Source organism: Siphateles boraxobius, unplaced genomic scaffold (genome assembly GCF_051911475.1).
Source record: "Siphateles boraxobius isolate OS27281-9 unplaced genomic scaffold, OSU_SipBor_1 13, whole genome shotgun sequence".
Taxonomy (NCBI): domain Eukaryota; kingdom Metazoa; phylum Chordata; class Actinopteri; order Cypriniformes; family Leuciscidae; genus Siphateles; species Siphateles boraxobius.
This window is the reverse complement of record NW_027508733.1, coordinates 3540801-3567890: the sequence shown is the minus strand read 5'-3', so window position 1 is coordinate 3567890 and position 27090 is coordinate 3540801. Positions and strand designations below refer to the sequence as shown.

Below are 27090 nucleotides of genomic sequence, written 5' to 3'. Positions count from 1 at the left end.
AACTGTTTCAGAACGCACTTTGTTCCGTATTTTTGAGAATCAATTCAGTGCAAATCCATGACACACACATAGCTTCTAATATATGTCAGACAGACTATGAACGAAGACATTTGTAGGCTATGATAAGAAAAAATAGCCGACGGTGCGGTAGATAGTAATTTCTCCCCCTGTTTGTCGATGATCAGCCGCGTAGCGTTTTTAACATCTTGGAACATCATCAATGCCCTTTTAATTGGTCGTTAGTCATTTTGAGTCACGTATCGTAACAACGATGATGACAAGTGACAACAGCGGGAAATGTAAAAATTTCAACCTCCGAGCAGCCGGCGAAAAGAAAGTTAACTTATAATGGAAGTATAATTATAGTAAGATATTTGCATTACACTTCTTTAAAATGTTGTCTAATTAAATTAAAAATATTATTTTTTTACACTGGAAAGAACATTCTAGAAGTCTAATTCTATTGAATAAGTTCGCACAAGGCTACAGAAAACTGTTGTGTTTATTTTTCTTCAAATGCAGTCTAAGCCGATGAGTTTTTAATGTTATATGTTGTATTTGTTTAAGTAAAAAATAAAACGTATTATAAACTAAACAAATCCATGGTTCATTGTTGGCAAAATGATCATGATAGCCTTTATATATCAATGTGGTTCAGTCTTGTATATTGACTAGGCCTACTTTGCTATTCTATAAATATATAGGCCTTAATAAGTTGTATTATAATATGCTATAATGTATGAACGTAAAACGTATTATATAATGTAAAACGTATACATATGTAAAACGCTATAATGTAAAACGTATTATAAACTAAACAAATCCATGGTTCATTGTTGGCAAAATGATCATGATAGCCTTTATATATCTATTTGGTTCAGTCTTGTATATTGACTAGGCCTACTTTGCTATTCTATAAATATATAGGCCTTAATAAGTTGTATTATAATATGCTATAATGTATGATAGCATACAATATTCACCAGAAGTCATAATTTCAGGGGTTATTTCTCAACATTTTCTTCCGTGGGGGCATGTCACCCAAAAACTATTGTGTCCAAAAAGAGAAATTCTGTGTTCACAATATAAAAGAGATGCCAGGTTTGTGAAGAAGTTCTTTAGTGAGAAAGCAAACGACACTCCAACTGAACAGCAAAACCAATCAGACAGAACTAGTCGAGTCAGAGAAAGAAGAGACTGAGTAAATAACTCCTGATAACATGTCAGTTCAGGGTGAGTCACTAGATGGAGGTGTTGCTCCTCAGACGAGACCACAGAGACAAATCACACTAGAGATTTAAAGACTTTATCATTGCCTGTTGGAGGAAATGGAGCATCGATATGTTGTGTTTATGTATTTCACTGTGATCTCAAAGTATTCTAATCTTTAAAAAAGTAATTGTGTCTCAAATCAGTATTTTCTCATGTTAAAGGAGAAGCTGTTTGTTTATTATTGTAGATAGAAAAAGAAAATTAATGAGCAAATAATAATATAAACATTTACAAATATTTTTTAAAATAATGTTTTAATAATGTTACGTTTATGCGTGGAACAATGCTGAACTCTTAAAATGTATATAAAGTCTGTTTTCCTCTAGGAGGAGTTCGACATAATAAATGTAATAAAACATGGAGAGACTCTTGAACCTCAGAGTGAGAAACTTTATTGATAAAGACAAGAAAATACAGCAAATATACAGCAGTAGTAAAGTGAGATCTGTGTCTCTATTCACTTTTTTTGTATCTAAGAGAAATATGCACAAAGCCGTTCAAATAGGATTTAAAAAAATCTGACATTGAAAGAGAGCGAGGCTCAAATAATCATCAGTATTTATTATGACAAAAACACTAGAAGAACAAAAAACACACTTAAAGAACCTTTAAATTCAGCGTTGTGCTTTAGACAATACTTCCTGAAAAATATAAACATATTAAGCCATAAATTAATAAATCTCACAAATATGTATGCAAATTGAGTTTGTGAGAAATGACATCATCAATCATGTACCTGATGTGTGAATATGTGCTTGATCTCGTTCATCTCTTCTGGATCTGATGTCATAAACCAGATGATGACAGTAGCCACGCCCACCAGAGCAGAGAGGACCAATCGGATCACAGCTTCAGTAGGACCACAACAGTGGACGGAGTCTGAGGAATAAACACATCAAACTGAGATCAGATCAGTCAATAAACACTAATATCAGCGCTGACATCAACTAATATTTCTGAATAAACAGAAATATGATCAAATCTAATCAACAATCTTCTATTCGGTTCCAAGTGATTTTTTTATACGGTCTGTGATGTCAAACTATAAACAATTCAACAATTCAATATGCAAATAGTAAATCAGAATATTTGAAAGACAGGACAAATGATCTCTACTCACCATAGACAGAAACTCTGAACATTTCTGATGAGAAACTTCCTCCTGAAAAAATCAGTAGTTTATAATCTCCTTCATGTTCAGTTGTGGTGTTTGTGATGGTCAGAGATCCAGTTTGCTTGTCCAGCTTCAGTCTGTCTCTGAATCTACCATCAAGAACATCATCATATACATATTAAACTTTCATATATTTTAGATTCATTGCACACCAACTGAAATATTTTAGGTCTTTTATTGTTTTAATACTGATGATTTTGGCATACAGCTCTTGAAAACCCAAAATTCCTATCTCAAAAAATTAGCATATCATGAAAAGGGTCTCTAAACGAGCTATTAAACTAATCATCTGAATCAACTAATTAACTCTAAACACCTGCAAAAGATTCCTGAGGCTTTTAAAAACTCCCAGCCTGTTTCATTACTCAAAACCGCAATCATGGGTAAGACTGCTGACCTGACTGCTGTCCAGAAGGCCATCATTGACACCCTCATTTGATTAATAATTGTGTATGAATTCCTTTAAATTTTTTCACTAAAAAACAGCTGTAAACGTTTTTGAACTCACCAATGACAGCGAGAATGAACCACTTGATCTCACGGTTGATCAGTAGTATATAATATCCATCATGTTCAGTTGTGGTGTTTGTGATGGTCAGAGATCTTGTTTGATTGTCCAGCTTCAGTCTGTCTCTGAATCTCCCATCAAGAACATCATCATATACAGCGAATCTGTCGGCCCGTTTATTGATTTCAGCAATATTTTTTTTCCATATGCAAACCTCCACTGAATCACATCACCATCCTTTATTTCAGTAAGATCAGAGTTTAGAGAGACTGAATCTCCCTTCATCACTGACTTCAGTCCTGAATCAACAAACACACACACACACACACACACACACACACACACACACACACACACACACGATCACTTGATGGTTTATAAAAGTAAATAGTTTGAAATTTAAATATCATCATTAAACAACAGAAGCAACATGGAGTTTGGATTAATAATTGTATCTTTGTACTGAATAAAATAAAAAACAAGAGAAACAAATAGTTAACTCACTATGGACAAAAACCCTGAATCTCTTTCTCTCACTGTTGATCTGTAGTTCATAAACTCCAACATGTTCAGTTGTGGTGTTTGTGATGGTCAGAGATCCAGTTTGATTGTCCAGCTTCAGTCTGTCTCTGAATCTCCCATCAAGAACATCATCATATACAGTGAATCTGTAGGCACGTTTATTGATTTCAGCTATTAATGTGTTTTTATCTCCAAACCTCCACTGAATCACATCATCATCCTTTATTTCAGTAAGATCAGAGTTTAGAGAGACTGAATCTCCCTCCTTCACTGACACTGACTCTGGTGTAGCATCTAAAGAACAGAGTTTTTCACAAATTCAAGCTTTAAAATCACTTGATGTTGGTTTGATGAAGGTTCACTAAATTTTTTTTAATCATTTAAATGTGAAATTCATAATATTCTGATGAATGAAAAGAGAAATATATGTATATATGGAACAATAACTAAAAAAGACACTTTTACTTTAATGTTTAACGTCACACTAAAACTAATGCTGTTGATTATCTGAGCTTCATATTTATATTATTTGAATCAATCCATAATAACTGAGTTTAGAGCTGAATTCAAACTTGATCTGACAGTAAAATCACAGTTCAATTATTTCTATATGAGAATAACAGTGAATGTTGATCCTCTCAAACTAATTTAACCAGTAATTTATCACATGGTATCAGAACTGAAACAACTGGAGTCATAAAAACACATTTAAAACTCATCAACCAAACGCCAATTTTTTTTAATAGATATAAATTAGAAGAGAAAAAAGAAAATAATTAACTTAAGAATTAAGTATTAACTTTAAGGGGTGGTGAAACACGATTTCACTTTTCTAACTTTAGCTAGCGTGTAATGTTGCTGTTTGAGCATAAACAACATCTGCAAAGTTACAGCGCTCAAAGTTCAAAGCAAACAGAGATATTTGCTTTAAAAAAATTCAATTTCTAAGGACTACAGCAAACAGCCGGTTTTGGACTACACGACATTCCTCCAGGGTTTGCTGACATCAGCAAATCCCATTATTTACATAAACCCCTCCTCCGAGAATACTTATAGCGGGGCGAGGACATTTTATATTGCTTTGGAGATGAGATGTCGCAATGCCGGTGAAACGCTGCTGTTATTTTCATCCGGATTGCAGGTCCACTTTGTTCAGCCTTCCTAGGGACGAGGGAGTTAGGGATCAATGGTTAAAATTTATTTTTAACTCGTTCCCTCATAATTATGACCCAAATCTCGCTCTCTGTGCTGCACATGGAGGAAAGCTTTCACAATCTTCGCGAGTTCAATGCAGGATTCGCACATCGGCTTATGCTGAAAGATGGAGCAGTTCCAACTTTAAAAACAGAAGCTTTTGTTTACGGGCCACAACCTGTAAGTATGATTTATTTTTCGTCGATGTGTTTTCCTGCAATAGTTCGTATTGTTATTTGTACGTTGTAGCAAGGAAGTAAACAAATGACAACGCTGTTTGGCTCTGCTGGTTTGTTATATGCTCATTCATACTTAACGTTATCCGACAAACACCTAACGTTACAAAAAAAATTTTAATCTCAACAGCGAACTTGGAATTAGTGTAAATTATTCTTTGATTAGAGCTTTTATGTTTATCTACATGCTTGTTTATCTACAGGCATGCTAAACATGGTTCTGTGTTTGATTTAGCAGCCGATGTTTAGTGTTTGTTTTGTGTTAATAGTTCTGTCGACAGATATTTGTCTACAATCTTTCTAAAAATACAAAAGTAACGGTGGCATACAGTCAGAAACGATCACTATAGATCTGTAGTCTTTACTCAAAAAAATCCCTTTGAGGACTGTAGTATAATTTGTTAGAACGATTATATGAAATTCTTGTTTATGAAGCTTATTTTTTTGTAATTCTATAATAATTAGTACAATTAAATAACAGCGTACCTAAAAAGTAATAAGAGAACAACAAAAAACAAACCTTTCTGAGACGTCATTCAACAGCCGTTCTTGAACAGGCTCTGCTCGATCATCTTCACTAACGTTTCCCCGGGTCCGATTGGTTTTATTGATGCCATTGTTTATAATACAACAAAGCACAAACTACCATAGCAAACTACCGGTAAAGGTACGGGGCTTGACGTTTCCGGGAAACGTGCACAAGATGGTTAGCGAATCACAACACACTGGGCCAGCCAACCAATCTGAGCCCATTGCGTAGTTTTGAGGGACTGGCTTCATAGAACCCGGAAACCATCAGACCGTTTTTACAAGGAGGGGAAGAGAAGTGTAGAATAAAGGTAAAATATATGAAAAATAATGCAATTTTAAAAAACAAAGCATGAACACAGTGCACAGTGCACCCCACAAACACAATCAAGCCTTCAAAAAAATGCGTTTTACCACCCCTTTAATGGAATAAAAGAGTAACACGCAACATTTAAATGTACAGCCCGCAGAAGTCACACTTACCTTGAAACTACATGAACGAGAGTATATTTATACAGTATTTCAGCAAAAGTTGCACTAGTTTTAGTTCTCAGAGCACTTTTGTTAAAAGAAAGTACTTTATAAATGCAGATATGTACTCTACAATTTTTAAAAAGCCTATATGTATTGGTATACTATTATTACAAAAAGGTTTGCAGTGAATGTTCTCGCTAAATTTCTCCCACATGTAAGATTGTTGTATCATAATAGTAGAATAAGTAACCCTTAGTTTTAAAATACTTACAGTATAAATCTTTTTTTTAATTCTTCTGTTTATTACCCCTTTATTCCTAAAACTTTACATGTTGTAGGTAAACTATAATTACAGAAAGTTACACTGTAAATTTGTTTTAAATACGCAGTATTTGCGGGCTGAAATCTAAAGCGTTACCGCTTCTTCTTGTGCTGATTGGATGACATTAACATTGTTAATGAAATCTGATGTAATATTATAATGCGTATTTGGCTTGCTGTCCGGGGGGAGGGCTCCGAGCTCAGAATTTGGCCCGACCCCAGAGTACTCCCCAAAATGCCAGATAAACGAAGGACAGCGAGCGTAGAATTTAACCCCCCAAAAAGTGAAGGGTATGTATTTACCAAGGAACGAGCTTGCCTGTTCGACTGGGAAGGGTCTCGCAACGACCGACGGGAACTTGGATGCTCACGGTATCGGACGGATAAGCCCATTCTGCAGTTGAACTGACAGCTCACTGACGCAAGAATTATGCGAGCGTGAATTTGTGGACGAGTTTAACCGTTCACCCGGGAGGGCTCTCGCAGCGTCCGACGGGAACTTATATGCTCGCGGCATCGGACGGGTAAGCCTCGCCAGGTTGGACGGAGGGCGACCGCTGGACTCGGTCGGGGGGCTCGACCGGCGCTTCGAAGGGGGGCTGGGGCACGGGAAAGACCCCTCACGTCCCGACGAATGGGGAGCCCTCCTGGCGACATGAGCGCGGTCGTGCGGCGACGAATAAGACGGGCAGACTCTCACTGCAATTCGAACGGGAGGGTTCGACCAGCGTTTTGGAAGGGGGACGGAACCCGGCCTTCGAACGGGTGAGTCATCGCTGCGTGCGAACGGGGGAGTCTGCATATGATTGAAAAACGTACCCTATGAATATTAAGCGAGCGTGCAAGCGGCGAGCCCAGATGTAATCGGAAGGTTTGGTGTAAACGGATTTAACTGAAATGAGGCGCAGCAGGTGATAATTATAATTGAATTATTTAGTTAGGGCTTGGTGAGCATTTCTGATGTAAAAACGGCTAGATCTAATGTAGGTTTTGAAGGCATTCGATGACCAGCGACCGAGGGTTTTGATTTGTTGTTGGGAGAGACCTTTTTGAGCGGCTGTGGTAGCTGCTCCGATGCGGAATGAGTGGCTAGAGAAATGTTCTGCTGTGACGTCGGATTTGATGAGGACTGCTTTAAGATGCTTTTGGAACCCGAATCTCGTAGCTGGATGATTGGAGTCGTTAGTGAAAAGTGGGTCATGTGGGGATTTGGACGTGGAAAGTTTGTACTGCAGGTAATTAAAAAGTGCATGGTACGTTTGGATGGGAGTTTGTAGATTGAAAATATATACGAAGTGATCTCTTTTGTCTCTGTCCGTTTTGCTTTGTTTAATGAAAAAAGATATGTAATCATTATCTACGATCTGAAGGTCTGAAATAGTGGGATGGATATTTGGGTCGAATAAGGAAGTGATGGTCAGTTAGGAACAGCGGAGGAAACCGAAGAATGCTAGGATGAACATAGCTTCTAATGTATAGGCGTTGTTGATGGAGTGGTATCCAAGACGGAGTGATGAGATGCATCTGGTGAGTATACCGATTGTGATTGGTTGTCTGGTATCTGGGCGCGTGGGGCGGGATTTTTGGATTCCCTTAACTAGAAGGGACGTTTGGGAGTTATTTATTGCAGGTGTAGGTTTACCGTGGATTAATTTATGGAAGAATTGAATGCCGCCTAGATAGCTTTTAATGGATCCGGCTTGGAGACCTTTAATACTATGAAGATGAGATATGAATGAAGTAACTGTTAAAAGAGAAAATTCGGGAAACGACAGGTTGTGAGAGAGGTGGAATGATTTGAACGATTTCCATGCGGTGAAATAAGTTTGCAGGGTTCTGGGAGAAACGGCTTGGAGGATGGATTCAATGGACGTGTCCAGGAGGGATTTTAGCGGATGGTTTATGGAAAGATCAGCTGCAAATAAGGAGGTACTGGAGTTGGAGTGAGGTCTGCTTCTGGTGCCAGCATCCTGAATTTCTGAAAAGAGAAACGGGAGAGAGAGTCAGCGATTTGATTTTGAGCCCCTGGGACGTGATTTGCAGTTATTAAGAACTGGTCGCATGCGGAGATACATATGAGGTGTCTGAGGAGTGGCATAAGCGCAGGTGAGCGAGAACGACCCTTGTTGATACAGTGCACGGTTGCTTCGTTGTCGCAATGGATTTGGAAGCTTTTGGTTGACCATTCTTTCCCCCATAGGGAAGCTGCGACGACGATTGGGTAGAGCTCGAAAAGGGCAGAGGAGGCTGAAGACTGGGGTGTGTCTAGGAGCTGAGGGGGCCAGGGAGACGGGATACCTTGGTAATAGCCGCCGAAGCCGATCGAGGGAGCTGCGTCTGTGAACAGTTTGATATCGAGGGGGAGAGAGATAAAGTCGTCGTAAAAAAAAAAGTTAAGCCGTTCCTCTGATTGAGGAAATTAATCCATAATTTTAGCTCGTTTTTTGACTCGCCGGAAAGGATGATCCGATCTTCCAGCGCATGAACAGATGCAGAGAGGGCTAGGAGATGCGCGATAAAGGGTCGGCCCTGTGGAATAATGCGCATCACATAATTTAGGTGGCCCAACAGCGAGAGAAGTTCACGTTTTGAACAATCTGTGCTGTCTGTAAAATTGGATGCGATTAAAATGATGCGATCGATTTTTTCCTTAGGCAGTGAGGCCTGGAATTTTGCTGAGTCCAGATTGATGCCTAAGAACTCGATGGATGTAGTTGGGCCCAATGTTTTCTCCTGGGCTAACGGAATCCCTAGCTCGGCGAAAACTTTTTTCACTATGAGGAGGTGAGCCTCGGGGATGGTGTCGTGAGGTGAAATTATTAGGAAATCGTTGAGCAGATGGAGAAGATGAGGAATTGCATAATTATTGGAAAGGATCTAACATATGGCTTCAGAGAGAGTGTCAAAGATTTTTGGGCTGCTTTTGCAGCCGAAAGTTAAGCGCACTGCGAAATAATACTTTTTCTGCCAGTTTACACCGAATAAGTGCCATGAATCGGGGTGGATTGGCATTACTTTAAAGGCAGAGGAGATATCTACTTTTGCAAGCCATGTACCTCGTCCAGCTATTTTAATCATGGTTATGGCTTGTTCGATATCATGATAGTTGAGAGAATACTCTTCGAGAGGGATGAGACTATTGATGCTCGGATATGGAGAATTATGGGGGGCTGAAAGGTCGATTATCAACCACTTTTTTCCAGAGAATTTCCTGGTAGCCACGCCTATGGGGCTGATGCAAAATTTTTCGAACGGGGGGGCCTCGAATGGACCCATCATGAAACCGGATTCATTTCTTTTTTAATTAGCTTACTTACTACTCCAGGCTCTGCTAAGGCGGACTGAAGGTTAGCGCAGATAATATTTTGCGTTGGATGGCTTTCTACACCGGGTTTAAAGCCTTGAATGAGACCTGTCAGTAAATAATTTGTGAAGTTGGCATCTGGGTGGTGTGATAATTCTTCGGCTAGACGGAAAACATTCACAGTCGAGAGATAGTTTTTTGCGTTTTTATTGACAGATTTTTTGACTGGGCATATCACGCGGGCGTGTGCGCCGCCACAGTAATCGCAGACGTGGAGAAAACGACAGCGTTGTCTTGGGCATCTCCCTTCATTGAAGTTCCTACAAACTTGTGTATCGGGTGGCGAGTATGATGCTCTGATTGAAAAATCTTCTCTTGCGTGGCGCGGAACGTAACTTGTGGATTTTATGGCATTCTGCTCTGGGCAGGGAGGGATCGATGGATTAATTTGGGGGCATGCCGTGGTGGCATGGATTGTGGATCTGCAGATTGCGCAAGAGATATTTCTGCACCCGAGGAAGACTCGGTTATGGAGATCAGTGTCCAACGCTCCCCAATAGGGACACTGATTCCACTGGGAAACGCGGACGGCGCATTTTGCGGAAAACAGCTTGTGGTACGTATAAAAATGACTACCCCCGTAAGACAACGCGAGCTCCGCTATGATAGACAGATAGTCGTTCAGCTCGCGCCGTCTATGGGGAAAAGACGAGCATATGATTTCTGTATAGCGGCTGAAGGCGATACAGAATTCGGCTAGTGACAATGAACGTGATGTAACCTGTGAGTTATTTTTAAGAGTGACTGAAATGTCGCCGCAGTCTACTTGGCGATTGGACTCAGCTGGGGGAAACAAGGACAGGAGAGAGCCCAAATCAACCTCCGCACCTGCTAGGGTTTGAGCTCTGATGTTGTTCATCACTGGAGGAGGTTCAGTTGCTACTGCATTCGGAGGGGCTGGTTGAGGAGTGGCTGAGAAGAGAGAGAAAGGAGAACGCACTTGGAGAGGGTTAAAGGGATGGGAAATCGGGGCTGTGGCCGTTTGCGGAGGCATCCTCACGCAGAGATCGGCCCCCGGATTAGGTGGAGGATGAGGAATGGGAAGAGCATAGTGTGGAAAGGGGAGGGGAAAGAAATGCGCCAGAGATTGACCGGCTAACGGAGGCATCCTGATGTTAGGGTGAGCACCTGACGCTTGGGAAGGAGGAAAACTGAAAGAAGTAGAAGGGAAGAAAAACGTTTGGGGAATGTGTAAGAATGTGGAACTGCCGGGATCTAGAGTCTGAGGTACCACAATGGGAGGGGCTGAGGAGGGGAGTTGACCTGGAGGAGATTGGCGCCCATCCGTGACTGTTTCTGGGGCGCGGCACAGGCTAGCGGAAAGTGCGGGGGCGGAGCCCAGCGCTGCAAGTGAGGAAGGAGGTACTGCGGGACGAGCGATCGGGGCCCGGCGAGCCTTGCTCGTTCGAGTCGAAGGAATTGGAGCTGAAACAGAAAGGTGAGAAGATTGTAAGGTGACATAAAAATTAAATAATTCTGCTTTTTTCATCCAGTGGGAGAAATTTGCATCAGAATTAATTAGGGCTTGTCTTAGCCCCTTAACTGTCCACTTCCCTATGGGAGGGATGTTATGGGGAGCTGGAAGGTGGGAAGGCGCGGAGGAAGACAATGATGAAGATGATGAGTTCCTCGCTGGCGGTGGTGAGGGGAGTCTTCGGCGTCTTGGAGTATGCGGAGAGGATCTGGCGGGCCGACGTCCCCTGGTTAAGGATGGAGGCTCAATGTTGTCGTTGGCTGCTGGAGAAGGAAGGGTCGCTGGATCTGCGCTTTGCGGTGGAGATGACTCCGTGATGAAAGATTCATCGTTGGAGGGGAAGAGCTCTAACTCGGACATGACTGCACAGAGGCGGAGTCAGATGCTGAGAAATTAGTCATGAGACAGGAGGTAAGGAAAGGCTTTATTTATACTGGCTTCTTCTTGTGCTGATTGGATGATTACCTGAACATGCTCCTCCCGAACTTTGTTACATAAAACTTCATTTAGTCAAAACTCTCTAAACTCTCTAAACAAACTGTAGAAGTGATCTTTGATAGCAACCTTTCTTTTGAAAGCCACATTTCTGGCATTTGTAATACTGCTTTTTAAATCTTAAATACTCTATTACAACATATGCTATCACTGACAAATGCAGGAAAGTTAATTAATGCGTTCATGACCTCAAGGCTAGATTATTGCAATGCTGTAACGATATGCCTTATCGGTATATGTTATCTGAATTAAAATGGGGTCAGATTAAATGAAAGTTTGAAGTGTTTAAAACGATGAGACGTACAACAGTTATGAATAAATGTGTGATAAAAAAAGTATTATATTGATAAAAGTGTATTTACAAGTTTCACATGGAACTTAAAACAACACAATAAAACTAGAACCATCAGGCGTTGATTTTGATGGGTACGCGCCCCCACCAGATTTCGTCAGTAGTCATTTTGTACCCACCACTTTTTTTTTTGAAAACCTCGATGTCAATTTAGCCGTTCTGCTGCTGCGCTGGCTACACACTTCTCTGTTCATAACACTGCAACAACTGTAACCGTTTGGTGATCGTTGTTTAGGTACATTAAACCCCGTAAAGCTTTTTCACGTTAGGACTTATACATATAAAGCCCATGAGAACCGTGTGGAGTCAACCCACAGCCGCTCCGCTGACCTGCTGAAAATGTGAAGCAGAAACACTTAATGTCAGATAACGTTCATAATAATTGGACTTTGGGTTAGATTTTTGGACCATTTTCAGTGGTTATGAGGAGCAATATGAGAGAAAAATTTGGTAATCATTGTTTATGTACATTAAACGTCTCGGGTTATGACTATAACCCTTGTTCCCTGAGAAGGGAACGAGACACTGCGTCGAGAATCGACTCTTTGGGGACGCTCCCTTAGCGTGCCCCTCTGAAGTATGAATGAAACTATTCCAATCCTGATTGGTGTTGCGTCATGACGTAACATGTGACGGCATAACCGGATGCATAAAAGCGACGCCGGCACAAACACACACTAGCCTAGCGATGATGCAAGACGCTCTAAGGCCTCGAGGGGCGTGGCAGGACGACGCAGTGTCTCGTTCCCTTCTCAGGGAACAAGGGTTATAGTCATAACCCGAGACGTTCCCTTTCGAGGGAACTCAACACTGCGTCGAGAATCGACTCTTTGGGGAACGAATGCCCACTAAGCCACGCACCGAAGACAGGCCTGCCCAGGAGTGAAACTGATTCAGGCACTCAGCAGGACGAGAGCACACGTGCGCCAGGCGTACTGGGGAGGTGCAGACTATAGAACCTAATAAAAGTGTGTGGGGTAGCCCAACCGGCTGCCTCACAGATCTCCTGGAGGGGAACTCCCGAGAGGAGGGCCCTAGAGGACGCCATGCCTCTAGTAGAATGAGCCCTTATGGCCAGAGGTGAAGGCAAATTACGCACCTCATAAGCCAAGGCAATAGCCTGCACAATTCAATTACTAATGGTTTGCTTGGATGCCGGGAGCCCTCTCCTAGGTGACCCGAAACACACTAACAGTTGGTCCGACCTCCTCCAAGAAGAGGACCTCTCGAGATAAATACTCAAAGCTCTGACGGGGCAGAGCAAATGAAGCTTCTCTTCTTCTGCCAACACATGAGGTGGAGGATGGAAAGCCTGAAGGGTCGTAGACCTAGCCGTATTAGCAGGCACTTTAGGCACATAGCCCGGTCTCGGGTGCAAAAAGGCCTTAACCTTGCCAGGGGCAAACTCCAAGCAAGCTGGTGTCACTGCCAGGGCTTGGAGATCTCCCACCCTCTTAAGAGAGGTGATGGCTAAGAGAAAGACCAATTTGTAGGTAAGATCTTTAGGCGAAGCCGACTGAAGAGGTTCGAAGGGGGCCTGGGATAACCCTTCCAGAACCACTGCCAGGTCCCAGGCAGGAACCCTGGACCTGGTTGTCGGTCTCATCCTCCAAGTACCACGGAGAAAACGAATGACCAGCTGGTGCCTCCCCAGAGGCCCATCACTTAATGGCGCATGGACAGCCGCAATGGCAGCCACGTACACCTTAAGCGTGGAAGGGGAGAGACCCGCAGAGAACCATCTTGAAGAAACTCCAGAACTGAAGCCACCGGGCAGTTAACTGGGTCTAAATTATGTTCTCTACACCAAGTAACGAAAACATTCCACTTGAGGCCATATAATCTCCTAGTAGACAGAGCCCTAGAGCTAAGTATGGTTTCAACCACCCCGGCTGATAGACCAGCGTTTAGGTACTGAACCCCCTCAGAGGCCAGGTCCACAGTTTCCACAGCTCTGGTTGAGGGTGGAAGATTGTGCCCTCCACCTGAGACAATAGATCCCTCCTCAGAGGAATCTGCCATGGCTGAGCTATCAGGAGCGAAATTATATTTGAAAACCATACTTGGGTCGGCCACATTGGGGCAACCAGAAGTAGACTGATGCCCTCCTGACGGACCCTCTCCAGGACTGCCGGAAGCAGAGCGATCGGGGGAAATGCGTACAGGCGAAGCCTCGGCCAGGCCTGTACCATGGCATCCAACCCCAGTGGGGCTGGATGTGAGAGGGAGAACCAAAGTGGGCAGTGGGACGTCTCTCGAGACGCGAATAAATCCACTTCCATGGGCCCAAACCTCTCCCATATCAACTTCACCACATCTGGATGAAGTCTCCATTTACCGGGCCTCAGCCCCTGCCTCAACAGGATGTCTGCTCCCTGATTCTGAACCCCCGGAATATACATAGCTCTGATAGACAGTATTTTCCCTTGGGACCAGAGAATAACCTGATGCGCCAGTCTGCACAGAGGGCGCGATCTGAGTCCCCCTTGTCGGTTTAGATAAGCTACCACTGATGTATCGTCCGATCGTACTAGGACATGGTAACCCTTGATGTCTGGAAGGCAGCTCCTCAGAGCCCTGAACATAGCCAACATCTCTAGACAATTTATGTGCCAAGAATGATGATGGTCCTGCCACAGACCCCTGGCAAAGCGGCCGTCCATGACCGCGCCCCAGCCAGTGAGGGAGGCGTCTGTCGAAACGGTTTTCCGGCGACATGACGCTCCTAACACTGGCCCTTGGGACAGGAACCAAGGTTTCTTCCATATTATTATAGAACGAAGGCATCTGCGCGTTACTCTGATCATACGAAATGGATTCCCCTTGGGGGAAAACCCCTTGGCTTTCAGCCACCACTGAAGGGGCCTCATGTGTAGAAGGCCCAAAGGTATAATGTTGGATGCCGCTGCCATGAGGCCCAGCAGTCTTTGGAATTGCTTTACAGTAGTGGCCTGGCCTAGCTTTAACTTGGACACCATCGCCAGAATGGACTCGATACGCGCCGGAGACAAGCGTGCCTGCATCGTAGTCGAGTTCCACACAACGCCTAGAAACGTTGTGGACTGGGACGGTTCTAACACACTCTTCTTTGTGTTGAGTCTCAACCCCAATTTTTGAATGTGGCCAAGGACGACATCTCGATGCCGAACTGCCATTTCTCGAGACTGGGCCAGAATGAGGCAGTCGTCGATATAATTCAGTATGCGGATGCCCTGAAGTCTCAGTGGAGCAAGTGCTGCATCCATACATTTGGTGAATGTGCGGGGAGAGAGTGCTAGGCCGAACGGAAGACCCGATATTGGTAAGCTTCGCCCCCGAAATCGAACCTCAGGAACCTCCTGTGACATGGAAGGATGGATACGTGAAAATAGGCGTCTTTTAGATCTATCGTGACAAACCAGTCCTCGGATCTGATTTGACTCACGATGACAGGAATAGTGAGCATTTTGAACCTGAGCTTCATCAGAGACAGGTTCAAAACCCTGAGATCTAGAATTGGCCTCAACCCCCCATCCTTCTTTGGAACTATAAAGTACCGGCTGTAAAATCCGGACTCCCTGTCTGAATGAGGAACACGTTCTATGGCCTCCTTTAGCAGCAGAGATTGCACTTTTTGTTCCATCACCTGAGCCTGCTCTGGAACCACTGTAGTCTGCACCACCCCAGAAAATTTGGGGGGGGGGGCGGTGCCCGAACTGCAGTCTGTACCCTGACTTTATTATATGCAGGTGTAAGAACCGATTTTCCTGCTAAGACAAAAGCTGAGATAAAACTCACCATAAAGCAATAAAACGCACCCTGGACAGAAGATCGCAAAGACAGAGCACAGGACATTGTCTTGTCCAAACGTTTCTCCTATCTTATCTCTGCATCCCCCTCTCCCTCTCCCCCTGAGTCAAGTCACCAAAAGTTCACTAAGAATGCTTATATATCATATATGATGTATCTTGGGAATCTATTGTTTTTCCTTTTTCGTGTTTGGTATCATTTTAAGTGTCTCGGTGCGATTGGTAAAATGGTCTTAATTTCATTGCAGTCATTGGTAATATGAGAAGGATTGAGGACTTAGGAGAATCCTGTGTTCCTCTTTGGGTGATGTTTCTTCAAGACATCTCCCCTCTCCCCCGAAACCAGGTGCTACCCGCTGGGGTACAGGAACTGACCCAAAACACACTGGGAAAATATTGGTACAACCCTTTTTCTGGTCTGGGTATTTAAGGCTAGGTAACAGAGCAATCTGTGGGACCTGTAACCAGGAAAACCCCCATGCAGTAATGTGTCAGTGTTATCCCCTTGGAAAGCTCTCACACACTACTGTGTGTCTCTGTCAGGAATGCATTGCTTACTTTTAGAATCATCTTTGAGTAATTGATGTCATGCATTTATTATTTCTGAATTGGCTTTTAATCATTTACTTGTGAAATTGGCACGGTACATTTTTCCTGACAAAAATAAATGTTAACCTTGATTATTCTGAAGTTTTCTGGAATCATTATTTCTAGTAGATTATGTGTAGTCTGTTGTTCCCGCAAATCTCTGTCCAGGATAGATCATACCTAAGGCACTAATGAATGGAGCATGGGGCACATCATTAGACCTTCTGATTCCTGACTATCTCCTAACTTAGCATGTTGTACGCTGCAACTATTGAGAAAATTACACCTATGAGTCAGCAGTGAGCGGCCGCGTAGGGTAAGATAGTTTGCACTGCACCCTCTGACTATTTTAGGACTGGCTAGTTTGTGATCGTGAGCGCACACTCGCGACGTGACGTCTCAAAGCGACACAGGTCCTTAATGAACGAATATTTGAAATTATGAAATGGCCAGAATAATCAAAGATCTAAATTAACTCATAATCAGTATTTATGACTGTTTTCTAATAAGAAACACAATGTAAATTTGATTAACATTTGAAATTGGAGTCAGATTAAGCGTAGAGCTAAAGTATTATTTAAACTAAATTCCAATAAATTAAGTGAACTTCACTGGAGCGCTGAAAAGACATACACGCATTATTCCTTCGACCATACCATTGGATTCCGGTGTTGGGCCAATGGGTGGACCTTACAAATTGGTGACCCCGACGTGATTCTCCAGATTGTGAGTGTCTTTTCAGCGAAATATTGGGATCTCCTTCTCTTTCTTCAGCCATTGTGGTAAGTCAATTATTTTTGCCTTTTTAAAAGTGTTGAGGGAAAATTCAGACACACCTCATATAGACACATTTATAGAATGGGTCGGCATACCCAGTTAGACCGGAGAGCGCAAAATCCGGTGGGGCTTGAGAATTAGATAAAACCACATGCCAGGGACATGATAGCGGCAGTGTAGATGAGAAATTATATTTCCTTGCTTTAACTTTAAATACCTCCTTGTTTGCCCACGCAACAAGTGATGTAACCTAAATTGGAATAACTTCATTCAAATTTTATTCTGGTACTCAACAAAGGGCTGTAAATTTTAAACTAAAAACTTAAATTCTGAGATATTTGTCGTTTAAAACTGATGCATATAATGACAATTATTGTGTCACTAAGAGGCTTGTAGCCAGGCCTGATAGTTTCAGAGCACATGTGCAGCTTGTCGTTGTCTCATAAGAGAATTGAGACAAAGCACAATATGAAGTACCTCAAATTAATTGCTGTTCTTCGAAAATCTTTCAATAGTGCTAAAAAGTTCATGACTGATGTCCCAGAATATGGTTTAAACAACACCATTTAAGACTCAGTCTTATAAAACACAGCTTTTAATTTGGACTTATATAAGACTTTGCAATCACTGCACTCTTGTATGTTTTCGATGTCTCAAAAGAGACAGACAAAACTAACAAACCAAAAAACAATCTTGGCGCCCTCCATCAGACCTGTTTGCCCAACCCTTTTTTCATATTCAAATAGATTCTTAAAAGAATGCAATTGATAACATCTCAGCCTAAAACAAGATAACTGTGTCCAATTCTATATTGTAGACACAGAAATCTTTGAAGTGAGCAATTATTTGACCCATGTTTCTCAGTGCTTGCAGTACATTTAATGTTCACAGCATCAAAGCAGCTATAACTGGTTTCCAGTTTAGTTTGTTGCTGTCCACACAATGCTCATGCCAGCACAGCTGGAGCTGCAGGGCCAAATGCCTTCTAAAAGATCAGGGAGATAATAACAAGTCAGCCTGGACATCTACTCAGTAGAGACCCCAGAGACCAGTAAATGAAATTTGTTTGATTTATACAATTTTATATAATATAATTTATATTATGACCAGATTGTGATATATATTATATTATAATGGCCAGGAATGGCTTTAGTCTCTTGATGATTCAGCATTGGTTTAGAAGAGGAGAAGATGTTGACGGAGAATGAAAAGAATCAGAATGTAGAGAGATGCTATGTGCATGTAGGGAGCAAGAAGTCAGGAACACTTCTAGTGTTGGGAGGAAGGAGATAATAGATGGTTAGAGAAAGTATTGGTAAGGAAGGAAACTGAAGAGAAGAATGAATGAGAAAGAACTTATTTACCTTCTATTTGTGCAAGAATCTTTAATGAGAAAAATTACAATGCCCAGTATATACCAACTAAAATTATCAACCCGATTGCCATGTCTTGAATGCGTCCAAATTCACAGGAGGATTTAAATTTGATCGAATATATCTTCACCCCAACAACAAGGGGAGGTACAAGTTTTAATTTTCTCTTGCAACAAAAACCACAAACAAAGTGGTGCAAGTGTTTAACTCCTCTCTCGGAGTGTCAGCTCACATGGGATCTGATCAAATAAGGTATTTTACTGGACATGTAAGGAAAGTTGTGTGAAATGTAAACATCAGGCAGAGAATCTACAGTATGGACCACAGAGATCCACATGGTCAAGAGTTTGAATGGCACCATAAATTCCAAAGGCTAAACAAACAAACAAACAAACAGAGCACCACTGGTGATCTAATTGCTCTGAACACAGATCTGGCTAGTGTAAATAAAAACAACACAGCAGACTGTATGAGTTTAACTGCAATGGTAGTCAGATCTGACCATTATCACACAGTTTAATTGACCTTTTCTTTGCAAAAACAGGATCATGATAATGACACATGTCTTTGTAAACTAAAACAAATTTTCTCCAAATGGCATAAAATCTTAACAGATCAAAGCCACCAGTAACAACTTTCTGGTTAAGGCCATCAAACAAATATTGTGATAGACCATCTATCTCAATGCAATTTGTTTAAAGGCTTAAGATTAACTGTGTTTTCCTCTCTAGGTCTATCTCCTTTACAGGGTGACAACTGCCGTTCTTCAGAACCAGATTCTGCAAGGGTCTGGTCAAGCCTGCATCAAGCAGGACACATAACTTTACATGTAGGAGATGGGGGTGGAGAAACTTCAAGGGGCCGCTCACACCTCATAACACTACAGAAGTAGCTACTGTAGGTGGCCTCCCGGATTAGCACCGGAACTAAATTATGCAACACAGATTATGGTAGGATAGACACCACCCATCTCCTATATACAAAAATACACAATAAACACTATCAGTACCACAACCCTTTAGAACATCTCTTCCTGGCATAGATCATAAGACTATCCAGGCCAAAATTATTCACATCATGCAAATCTATAATACAAAATTCACCTTCATACATATAGGACCAGGGAAATTATTTTAATAATTTCCTTTCAAGAATTTTCCTGAATGTAAACACTGATGTGCATAATGGGCATGGCTATGGTCACACATCAATAAGTTAAAATTCCACAGATAAAATCTAATTGAGACCTAAGTATCAATACAACTGGTCTTGGCGTTGTTGCAAACCAGGAGGGCCCCCTGGTTTTCTACAAATGACTAATGACAATAAAAAATGATCTAAACAGATCTAAAATGCAGCCATTTCTATTGGTCAACTATACAATTCCCAGTCAGATCTGCATTATTGAGTGTGACATAGCCTGTACATCAAATGCACAGAGGATGATTGCAAAAGTTAAGCTACAAAGTTTAAATCTATGTTTCTGTACATTTTATTCTCTAAATGGAACATATTAAAACCTTAGGTTTCATTAATGATTTGCACTTAAAACAGCTAATATAGACAATTTTATCATTATGAAATTGTGTATTTCCATGTTTAATTATGTGATATACTTAAATTATGCATACTGCTGGTAAATATAGTTATACGGACTTTCTGCTGCCCTTTCTTAATTTATCCAGACCAAGTCTAAATTCCACTGCCAGATCACTGTGGTAGTGAAGAATTTGGTGATCAAATGAGACCTGGTCAATAAATATATGATTCTGAAAAAGAGACCTCATTTACCACTCGCACTTCTGACTTTTGTCTTTCGCACTTTTGAGTACATCATATCTTGTTATATTGTGTTCTTGTTTTTATCCAATAACTTTTTCTCATGACCACACATACATCAGTATTTAATTATTGCATGGTCATTCAGAAGTTGTTCAGGTGTCTTACACGCAATGGAGTGTCATCAGTGAAAAGATTCCTTCAACGATGGAGTTCTGCCCTGCCCGGCAAACAAAACCTTCTGCTTGAAGGTGAACGAGGACCTCAAAGGGTCAGTTAAAACATCCTAGGGAGGACACGGATGTTTCCTCAGAGCGTTAAAATGACACTTTCCACTGACACTTTCTGATCATGCTGACCAACGCAAACAGACTTGATACAACGAGTCATTCCACAGACTGGATACCACCGCAACCAAGTGCAGGTGAAAGCAAACCCGGCCAAGAGGATCATGGTTCACCCCGTCCAGCTGCTGCAGCATCCACTCAGCACAGTACGCCTACACCTAAAGGGACTGTGTCACAGAGGTGTATTCTGCAGTGTTTTCCTTTTAATGTTCAACCTGTCTTAATGCTGTTATTTCAGGTGACTACTTGATTCCTGCACCCATCGACTTCACTGAGAATGTGGAAACAGGAAAAATGTCCAAAAATGTCCCCTTAGGTCTGATTTGAATCTGTCCCAAGGGGCCAGGGGTCGTCTGTAAGAACCGATTTTCCTGCTAAGACAAAAGCTGAGATAAAACTCACCATAAAGCAATAAAACGCACCCTGGACAGAAGATCGCAAAGACAGAGCACAGGACATTGTCTTGTCCAAACGTTTCTCCTATCTTATCTCTGCATCCCCCTCTCCCTCTCCCCCTGAGTCAAGTCACCAAAAGTTCACTAAGAATGCTTATATATCATATATGATGTATCTTGGGATCTATTGTTTTTCCTTTTCGTGTTTGGTATCATTTTAAGTGTCTCGGTGCGATTGGTAAAATGGTCTTAATTTCATTGCAGTCATTGGTAATATGAGAAGGATTGAGGACTTAGGAGAATCCTGTGTTCCTCTTTGGGTGATGTTTCTTCAAGACATCTCCCCTCTCCCCCGAAACCAGGTGCTACCCGCTGGGGTACAGGAACTGACCCAAAACACACTGGGAAAATATTGGTACAACCCTTTTTCTGGTCTGGGTATTTAAGGCTAGGTAACAGAGCAATCTGTGGGACCTGTAACCAGGAAAACCCCCATGCAGTAATGTGTCAGTGTTATCCCCTTGGAAAGCTCTCACACACTACTGTGTGTCTCTGTCAGGAATGCATTGCTTACTTTTAGAATCATCTTTGAGTAATTGATGTCATGCATTTATTATTTCTGAATTGGCTTTTAATCATTTACTTGTGAAATTGGCACGGTACATTTTTCCTGACAAAAATAAATGTTAACCTTGATTATTCTGAAGTTTTCTGGAATCATTATTTCTAGTAGATTATGTGTAGTCTGTTGTTCCCGCAAATCTCTGTCCAGGATAGATCACACCTAAGGCACTAATGAATGGAGCATGGGGCACATCATTAGACCTTCTGATTCCTGACTATCTCCTAACTTAGCATGTTGTACGCTGCAACTATTGAGAAAATTACACCTATGAGTCAGCAGTGAGCGGCCGCGTAGGGTAAGATAGTTTGCACTGCACCCTCTGACTATTTTAGGACTGGCTAGTTTGTGATCGTGAGCGCACACTCGCGACGTGACGTCTCAAAGCGACACCAGGTCCTTAATGAACGAATATTTGAAATTATGAAATGGCCAGAATAATCAAAGATCTAAATTAACTCATAATCAGTATTTATGACTGTTTTCTAATAAGAAACACAATGTAAATTTGATTAACATTTGAAATTGGAGTCAGATTAAGCGTAGAGCTAAAGTATTATTTAAACTAAATTCCAATAAATTAAGTGAACTTCACTGGAGCGCTGAAAAGACATACACGCATTATTCCTTCGACCATACCATTGGATTCCGGTGTTGGGCCAATGGGTGGACCTTACACAGGACCCATGCAGATATGTTGGGAAGATGATACCATGCCTCTACAAAATCTACTAAGGGAACCAGCCTCTCGAGACTGGCCTCTGGTGTTTTTCGAGCACCCTTCTCGACCCCCTGAAGCGGAAGACCGGCAGGGTGTAGTCGATACGGTTTTCATGACCATAACTGATGCTCGTTTTTTATTTTTCGAGAAAAACGACCCACAGTGCGTTCGCTGGAATATGATGCGGCCCGAAGCGTCACCGACGGCGGGCAACTCACATCGTTTCCTAGAGGGCTCCGCTGTGAGAACAACCTCGGTTGTTCTACAACGGAGGGGACAGCCCTCAGAGGTCCCACCACTCTGGCTAGGACCTCTTTCCTGAAGCCCTCCTAGCCTGAAGGACATCCCTTAAATCGCCCTTCTGGCTGGGGGGCTTCTGCTGGGAGCGTTTCCTCCGTTGCCAAGCTCCCGGAGGAGGGGCTCTAGAGGAAACGCTCTCCCTTTGCTCTGCCCGGTGTGAGGAGCTGGTTGATGGCTGGGGCTGATGTTCTTGCCCCACCCTACTCGATTTGGACTTCGATTTTCGGGGGAGGAACTGCTGGAACGCCGCAGATTGCTTCTTCGCCACCTGAAACCTGTCGACGACCGATGTAACGGCGTCGCCGAACAGGCCAGAAGGCGAAAGCGGCGCATCCAGCAGAACAGATTTATCTTTCTCCTTTAGACCAGATAAATTGAGCCACAGATGCCTCTCCGTGGCCACCATAGCTGCCATAGAGCGGCCAATAGCGCGGGCCGTCTCTTTAGTGGCCCGGAGAGACAAATCTGTGGCTTTGGGCAACTCTGAAATATCTTCAGGAGTTGGCCCCTCCCCCTCGTCCAAATCTTTCAGGAGATCGGCCTGGTATGCCTGCAAGATAGCCATAGAGTGCAGACATGAACCAGCCCGACCTGCCGCCATGTAAGCCCTGCCTATTAAAGCAGATGTATCTCTGCAGGGCTTACTAGGCAGCGCAGGGGTTTTAAGGGAAGATGCCGACTCAGGAGATAGATAACCGGCTAGAGCTTCTTCGATTTTAGGCATCTTCCCATAACCCATATCCCGTGCCCCCACAACATTGCTATAATCGACAACAGATGGACGGGAGACACGGGACGAATGCGGTTTATCCCACGATCTCGAGATCTCTTTGTGGAGATCGGGGAAAAACGGCAAACCCCGGCGCTGAGGCTGGGACCTGTGCCGCAGGAAACGCTCATCTAACTTGCTTATGACTTGCGTTCCCTGCTCATCTTGTGGCCAGCTGAAGTTAAGTCTGGCCACGGCACGAGTCACAACCTCCACCTCATCCTCGATGCTGATCACCTCTGCCTCCTCGGAAGCAGAGAGCTCAAGCACCGGGACCTGGTCGTGGGCAGAAGAAGCCGCAGCGCGGGCTTCTGCACCACTCACAGGGGCTTCGTGATCTTCAGATGAAGAATGAGAAAGTGCCGCAGCAGTCTCATTCTCATCTGCAAGAGCCCGCTGCGAACCCCACGATCTGAGTCGCCGCGCCGCCTCAACAGACGCGGGACCAGAACCGCGGGGAACGCGAGCCTGACCGAGCTTATCAAAGCACGCCAGCCGGGAGCGCAGCACCCTCATGGGTAGTGCTTCACAGTGTACGCAGGCAGCTCCCTCGAGAGCTGCCTGGGCGTGCTGCGCTCCCAAACAGTTCACACACAAAACATGCGTGTCCCCATCCGTAATAAAACGAGGACAGGGGTGCACACACATTCTGAACTGCTGGCTGGCCATAATATATATAGGGATAGACAAACAACACCAAATAAGACAGACAGTCGTAACATAGAGCGCTTGCTGAAGAGCGAAAAGCTAGTGTGTGTGTGTGCCGGCGTCGCTTTTATGCATCCGGTTATGCCGTCACATGTTACGTCATGACGCAACACCAATCAGGATTGGAATAGTTTCATTCATACTTCAGAGGCGCACGCTAAGGGAGCGTCCCCAAAGAGTCGATTCTCGACGCAGTGTTGAGTTCCCTCGAAAGGGAACCACGTCATCTCATATTGTCAACATGGTAGGCATACTTATGAAGCAGAATAGTTGGGTCATATGTCTAATGCTCTTTGAAAACTTAAGGCTTTCTTCTTCATAAAACGAGTCGGACATCATCACATTTTTGTATACATTTTTATTTATTTACATTAGTGAGATAGGACATCGTCTTTCAAAACATGACCTGCGCGAAAGAGAAAAAAAAAATAATACATCATTGTACCCAGCTCTTGTGAAAATTGTGCTGGAAAGGTAAGTCCACCGTCCAGTATGCTGGTGATCACCATACGGTCATAGTGTGAGCAACGACCCCCAGGGTGCTCGGTGTTCTCAATACTCAAAGTGATGCTTCCTCATTTCTTCGCTTCTCCAGCCCGTGACCCGGAAACCGATCGTACTCAACCATCTTGAAGGACATCTCAATTCTTTAATTGCACCATGAGGAGGCAAGGAACGAGGAGTGAGAAAGCTTCCTGAGGAGTCATGAGCGAGGATACACAGGTGTCTCCTTCCCTCGTATCCTGAGGAGGTCATTGCTCACATAACAGGCAGACCCATGATTATTTAAGACATACACACATATAAAACAGATAAAAGGAATAAAAAAAATAAGTTTTCCGTGTACAGATTACTCCATTGTCAAAACGATCCCCGTTCACCCGGATCCGTGAAAACAACTAAAAACGCTGTATTATATGTCATTAGATGGCGATGTTAGATGGCCGTTAGATGGCGATGAAACACTATAGACTGAACACGTCACACGCATGTGCACCCAAAACACTGTTGGTGTGCAAACGAACGGCCAAAATGCATACAATGTTTTACGTTTTAGGTTGAAAGCGGTGTCGTGTAAGCAGCCCCTAAGACATCATGTAAATCCATAAAACTCAAATATATATAAAACCATAATACATATTGAGTGGATTAAAACATGTCTGTCTTTCTGCGTGGCAAAGTAATTTAATTCCATTTAAGCTTTTATCGGTCTCCATTTTATATCTGACTCCATTTTATCATGACCTCAAATTTAGGTTAGATCGCCAATTGGTTGTTGGTCAATTTTATAATAGTTTTTAAAAATTGATTGAGTTTTTCTTAGTTTGACGTGTTCACCGACAGCCGATTAATGACCATTGCAATCAAATTTTACCTCCAACATAATTCTGGCAGTGTCAGAAGATTTGACTCTCAGTCTGCAGTGTGACTCTCCTACAACAACGGTCCATTTGTCTTCGTTTTTCAAGACAACCCATGACCAAATTGAACGTTAGAGATTTCTTTGTAGCCACCATTTCAATCCACCATTTCAAAGGGAAGGGAAGATCCCCAAATGATGATGTCATCAGTGTAAGCTCTGACTTCAAGTCCTACGATGATATTCCCCCTCGCTCTGTGAAAGTTTTCTGATGCAGAGACGATTGCAAACTGTAGTCTGAGGAAAGAATATCCACCAAACGGAGAGTTGAAGGATCCGTATTTTAACCTGTTCTCATCCAGACGTATGTGCAAAAATCCTTGTGAGGCATCAAGCTTTGTTAAATATTTGGTAACTGACATTTCTTTCATTATTTCTTTAGGTTTTGGTGCTTGATAGTGCTCACGCTTTTTGTTCTCATTTAGACACTATGGAGTTCACCCAGTCCGCTATTCAACTCTTTTGATAACTCCTAATGTGGTTATCCTGTCTAATTCTTTCTTTAGACGATTGTTGAGCGGTGCTGGAACTCGAGGATCCATTACAGGTTTTTTCAGCTGAATCTGGTGAAGATAAGGAAAGACACCAAGGCCTTTAAACACATCTGCGAAGATCTGCACTGTGACAGTTGCTTGTACTCACAGATGAACTGTCATGGTTGATGTGGTTCACCCTTTTGACAAGATTCAAGTTCTCAAAGGCTTTGTCACCCGGTAGGGACTCTATAGTTCCTCACCAGAGAACAGTTCACGAGTTCACACTTACAAATAAGTCAGATAGAATAAATGGTATTTGTATTTGGCGTAATGTCCGAGGAGCTCGGCATTTGGCCCGAATCCGGTAGGAACAAACCAAGAGTGAGGAGTCGGGCTGGTGGAGGAATGCAGAAAACTGTCGAGGAATGTACATGGATAGATTATTATAGATTACTTCTCCTGAACTTTGTTAATAAAACACCATTAGGTGATGCATTTTCTCTTTCACTATTACTTTTAGCTTGTATATGCTTAGAGTGTCATTGCTTTGTCCAGTGTGGTCATGTATCATCTTGACATATCACTCTTTTTGTATCTCTGTTCATTTAGAAACACATTGTTTGGCGAAATGATTTTTATCTTTACATTTCGCACGTTTTCCAAAAGCTAGACACTGCTTAACAACTTTTGCAACTATAGACACCATCCTTCTGTTTTACAGCTCTGGATGTGTGTCGCTTCCCTTTAAAGGAAACTGCAGCGATTGTGGCATCTGTGCTTGCAGACACGCTCTTGCTTCATCTCACCAAACGTTTTCACATGAATTTGGGCAAGTTCACTGGCTTGACAGATTTTAATTGCCTCTTGCAAAATAAGGTCTGTTTCTCTCAATAAACATTGTCTGACTTTTGCATAAGAAATGCCCAAAACAATTTTTGTATACCTTCTGTTTTTGCTTTGTGGACTTTTGGGATTTTCTATTTGAAACTGTTGTCAAACTTTTGGGAAGTTTTTGGAGTCTACTTTTTTTTCATTTTTCCTGATAAAGTTTGGACTTGCCTTTCATCAAATTAAAGCTCTGAAATTCTTCTCCCCAGAACTGTCATCTAGTTT

General features: G+C 42.6%; 1 protein-coding gene across 1 annotated transcript in view; it reads right to left on the bottom strand.

Annotated features, from left to right (window-relative positions):
* Positions 1–1808: 1808 nt before the first annotated feature.
* LOC143736353 (uncharacterized) overlaps positions 1809–27090 on the bottom strand; it is a 47866-nt gene continuing 22584 nt past the window's right edge. The window contains exon 5 of the mRNA XM_077227090.1: positions 1809–1913. Coding sequence (XP_077083205.1) covers positions 1900–1913 — 14 coding nt within the window. The 3' untranslated portion in view covers positions 1809–1899. The remainder of the gene's footprint in view (positions 1914–27090) is intronic.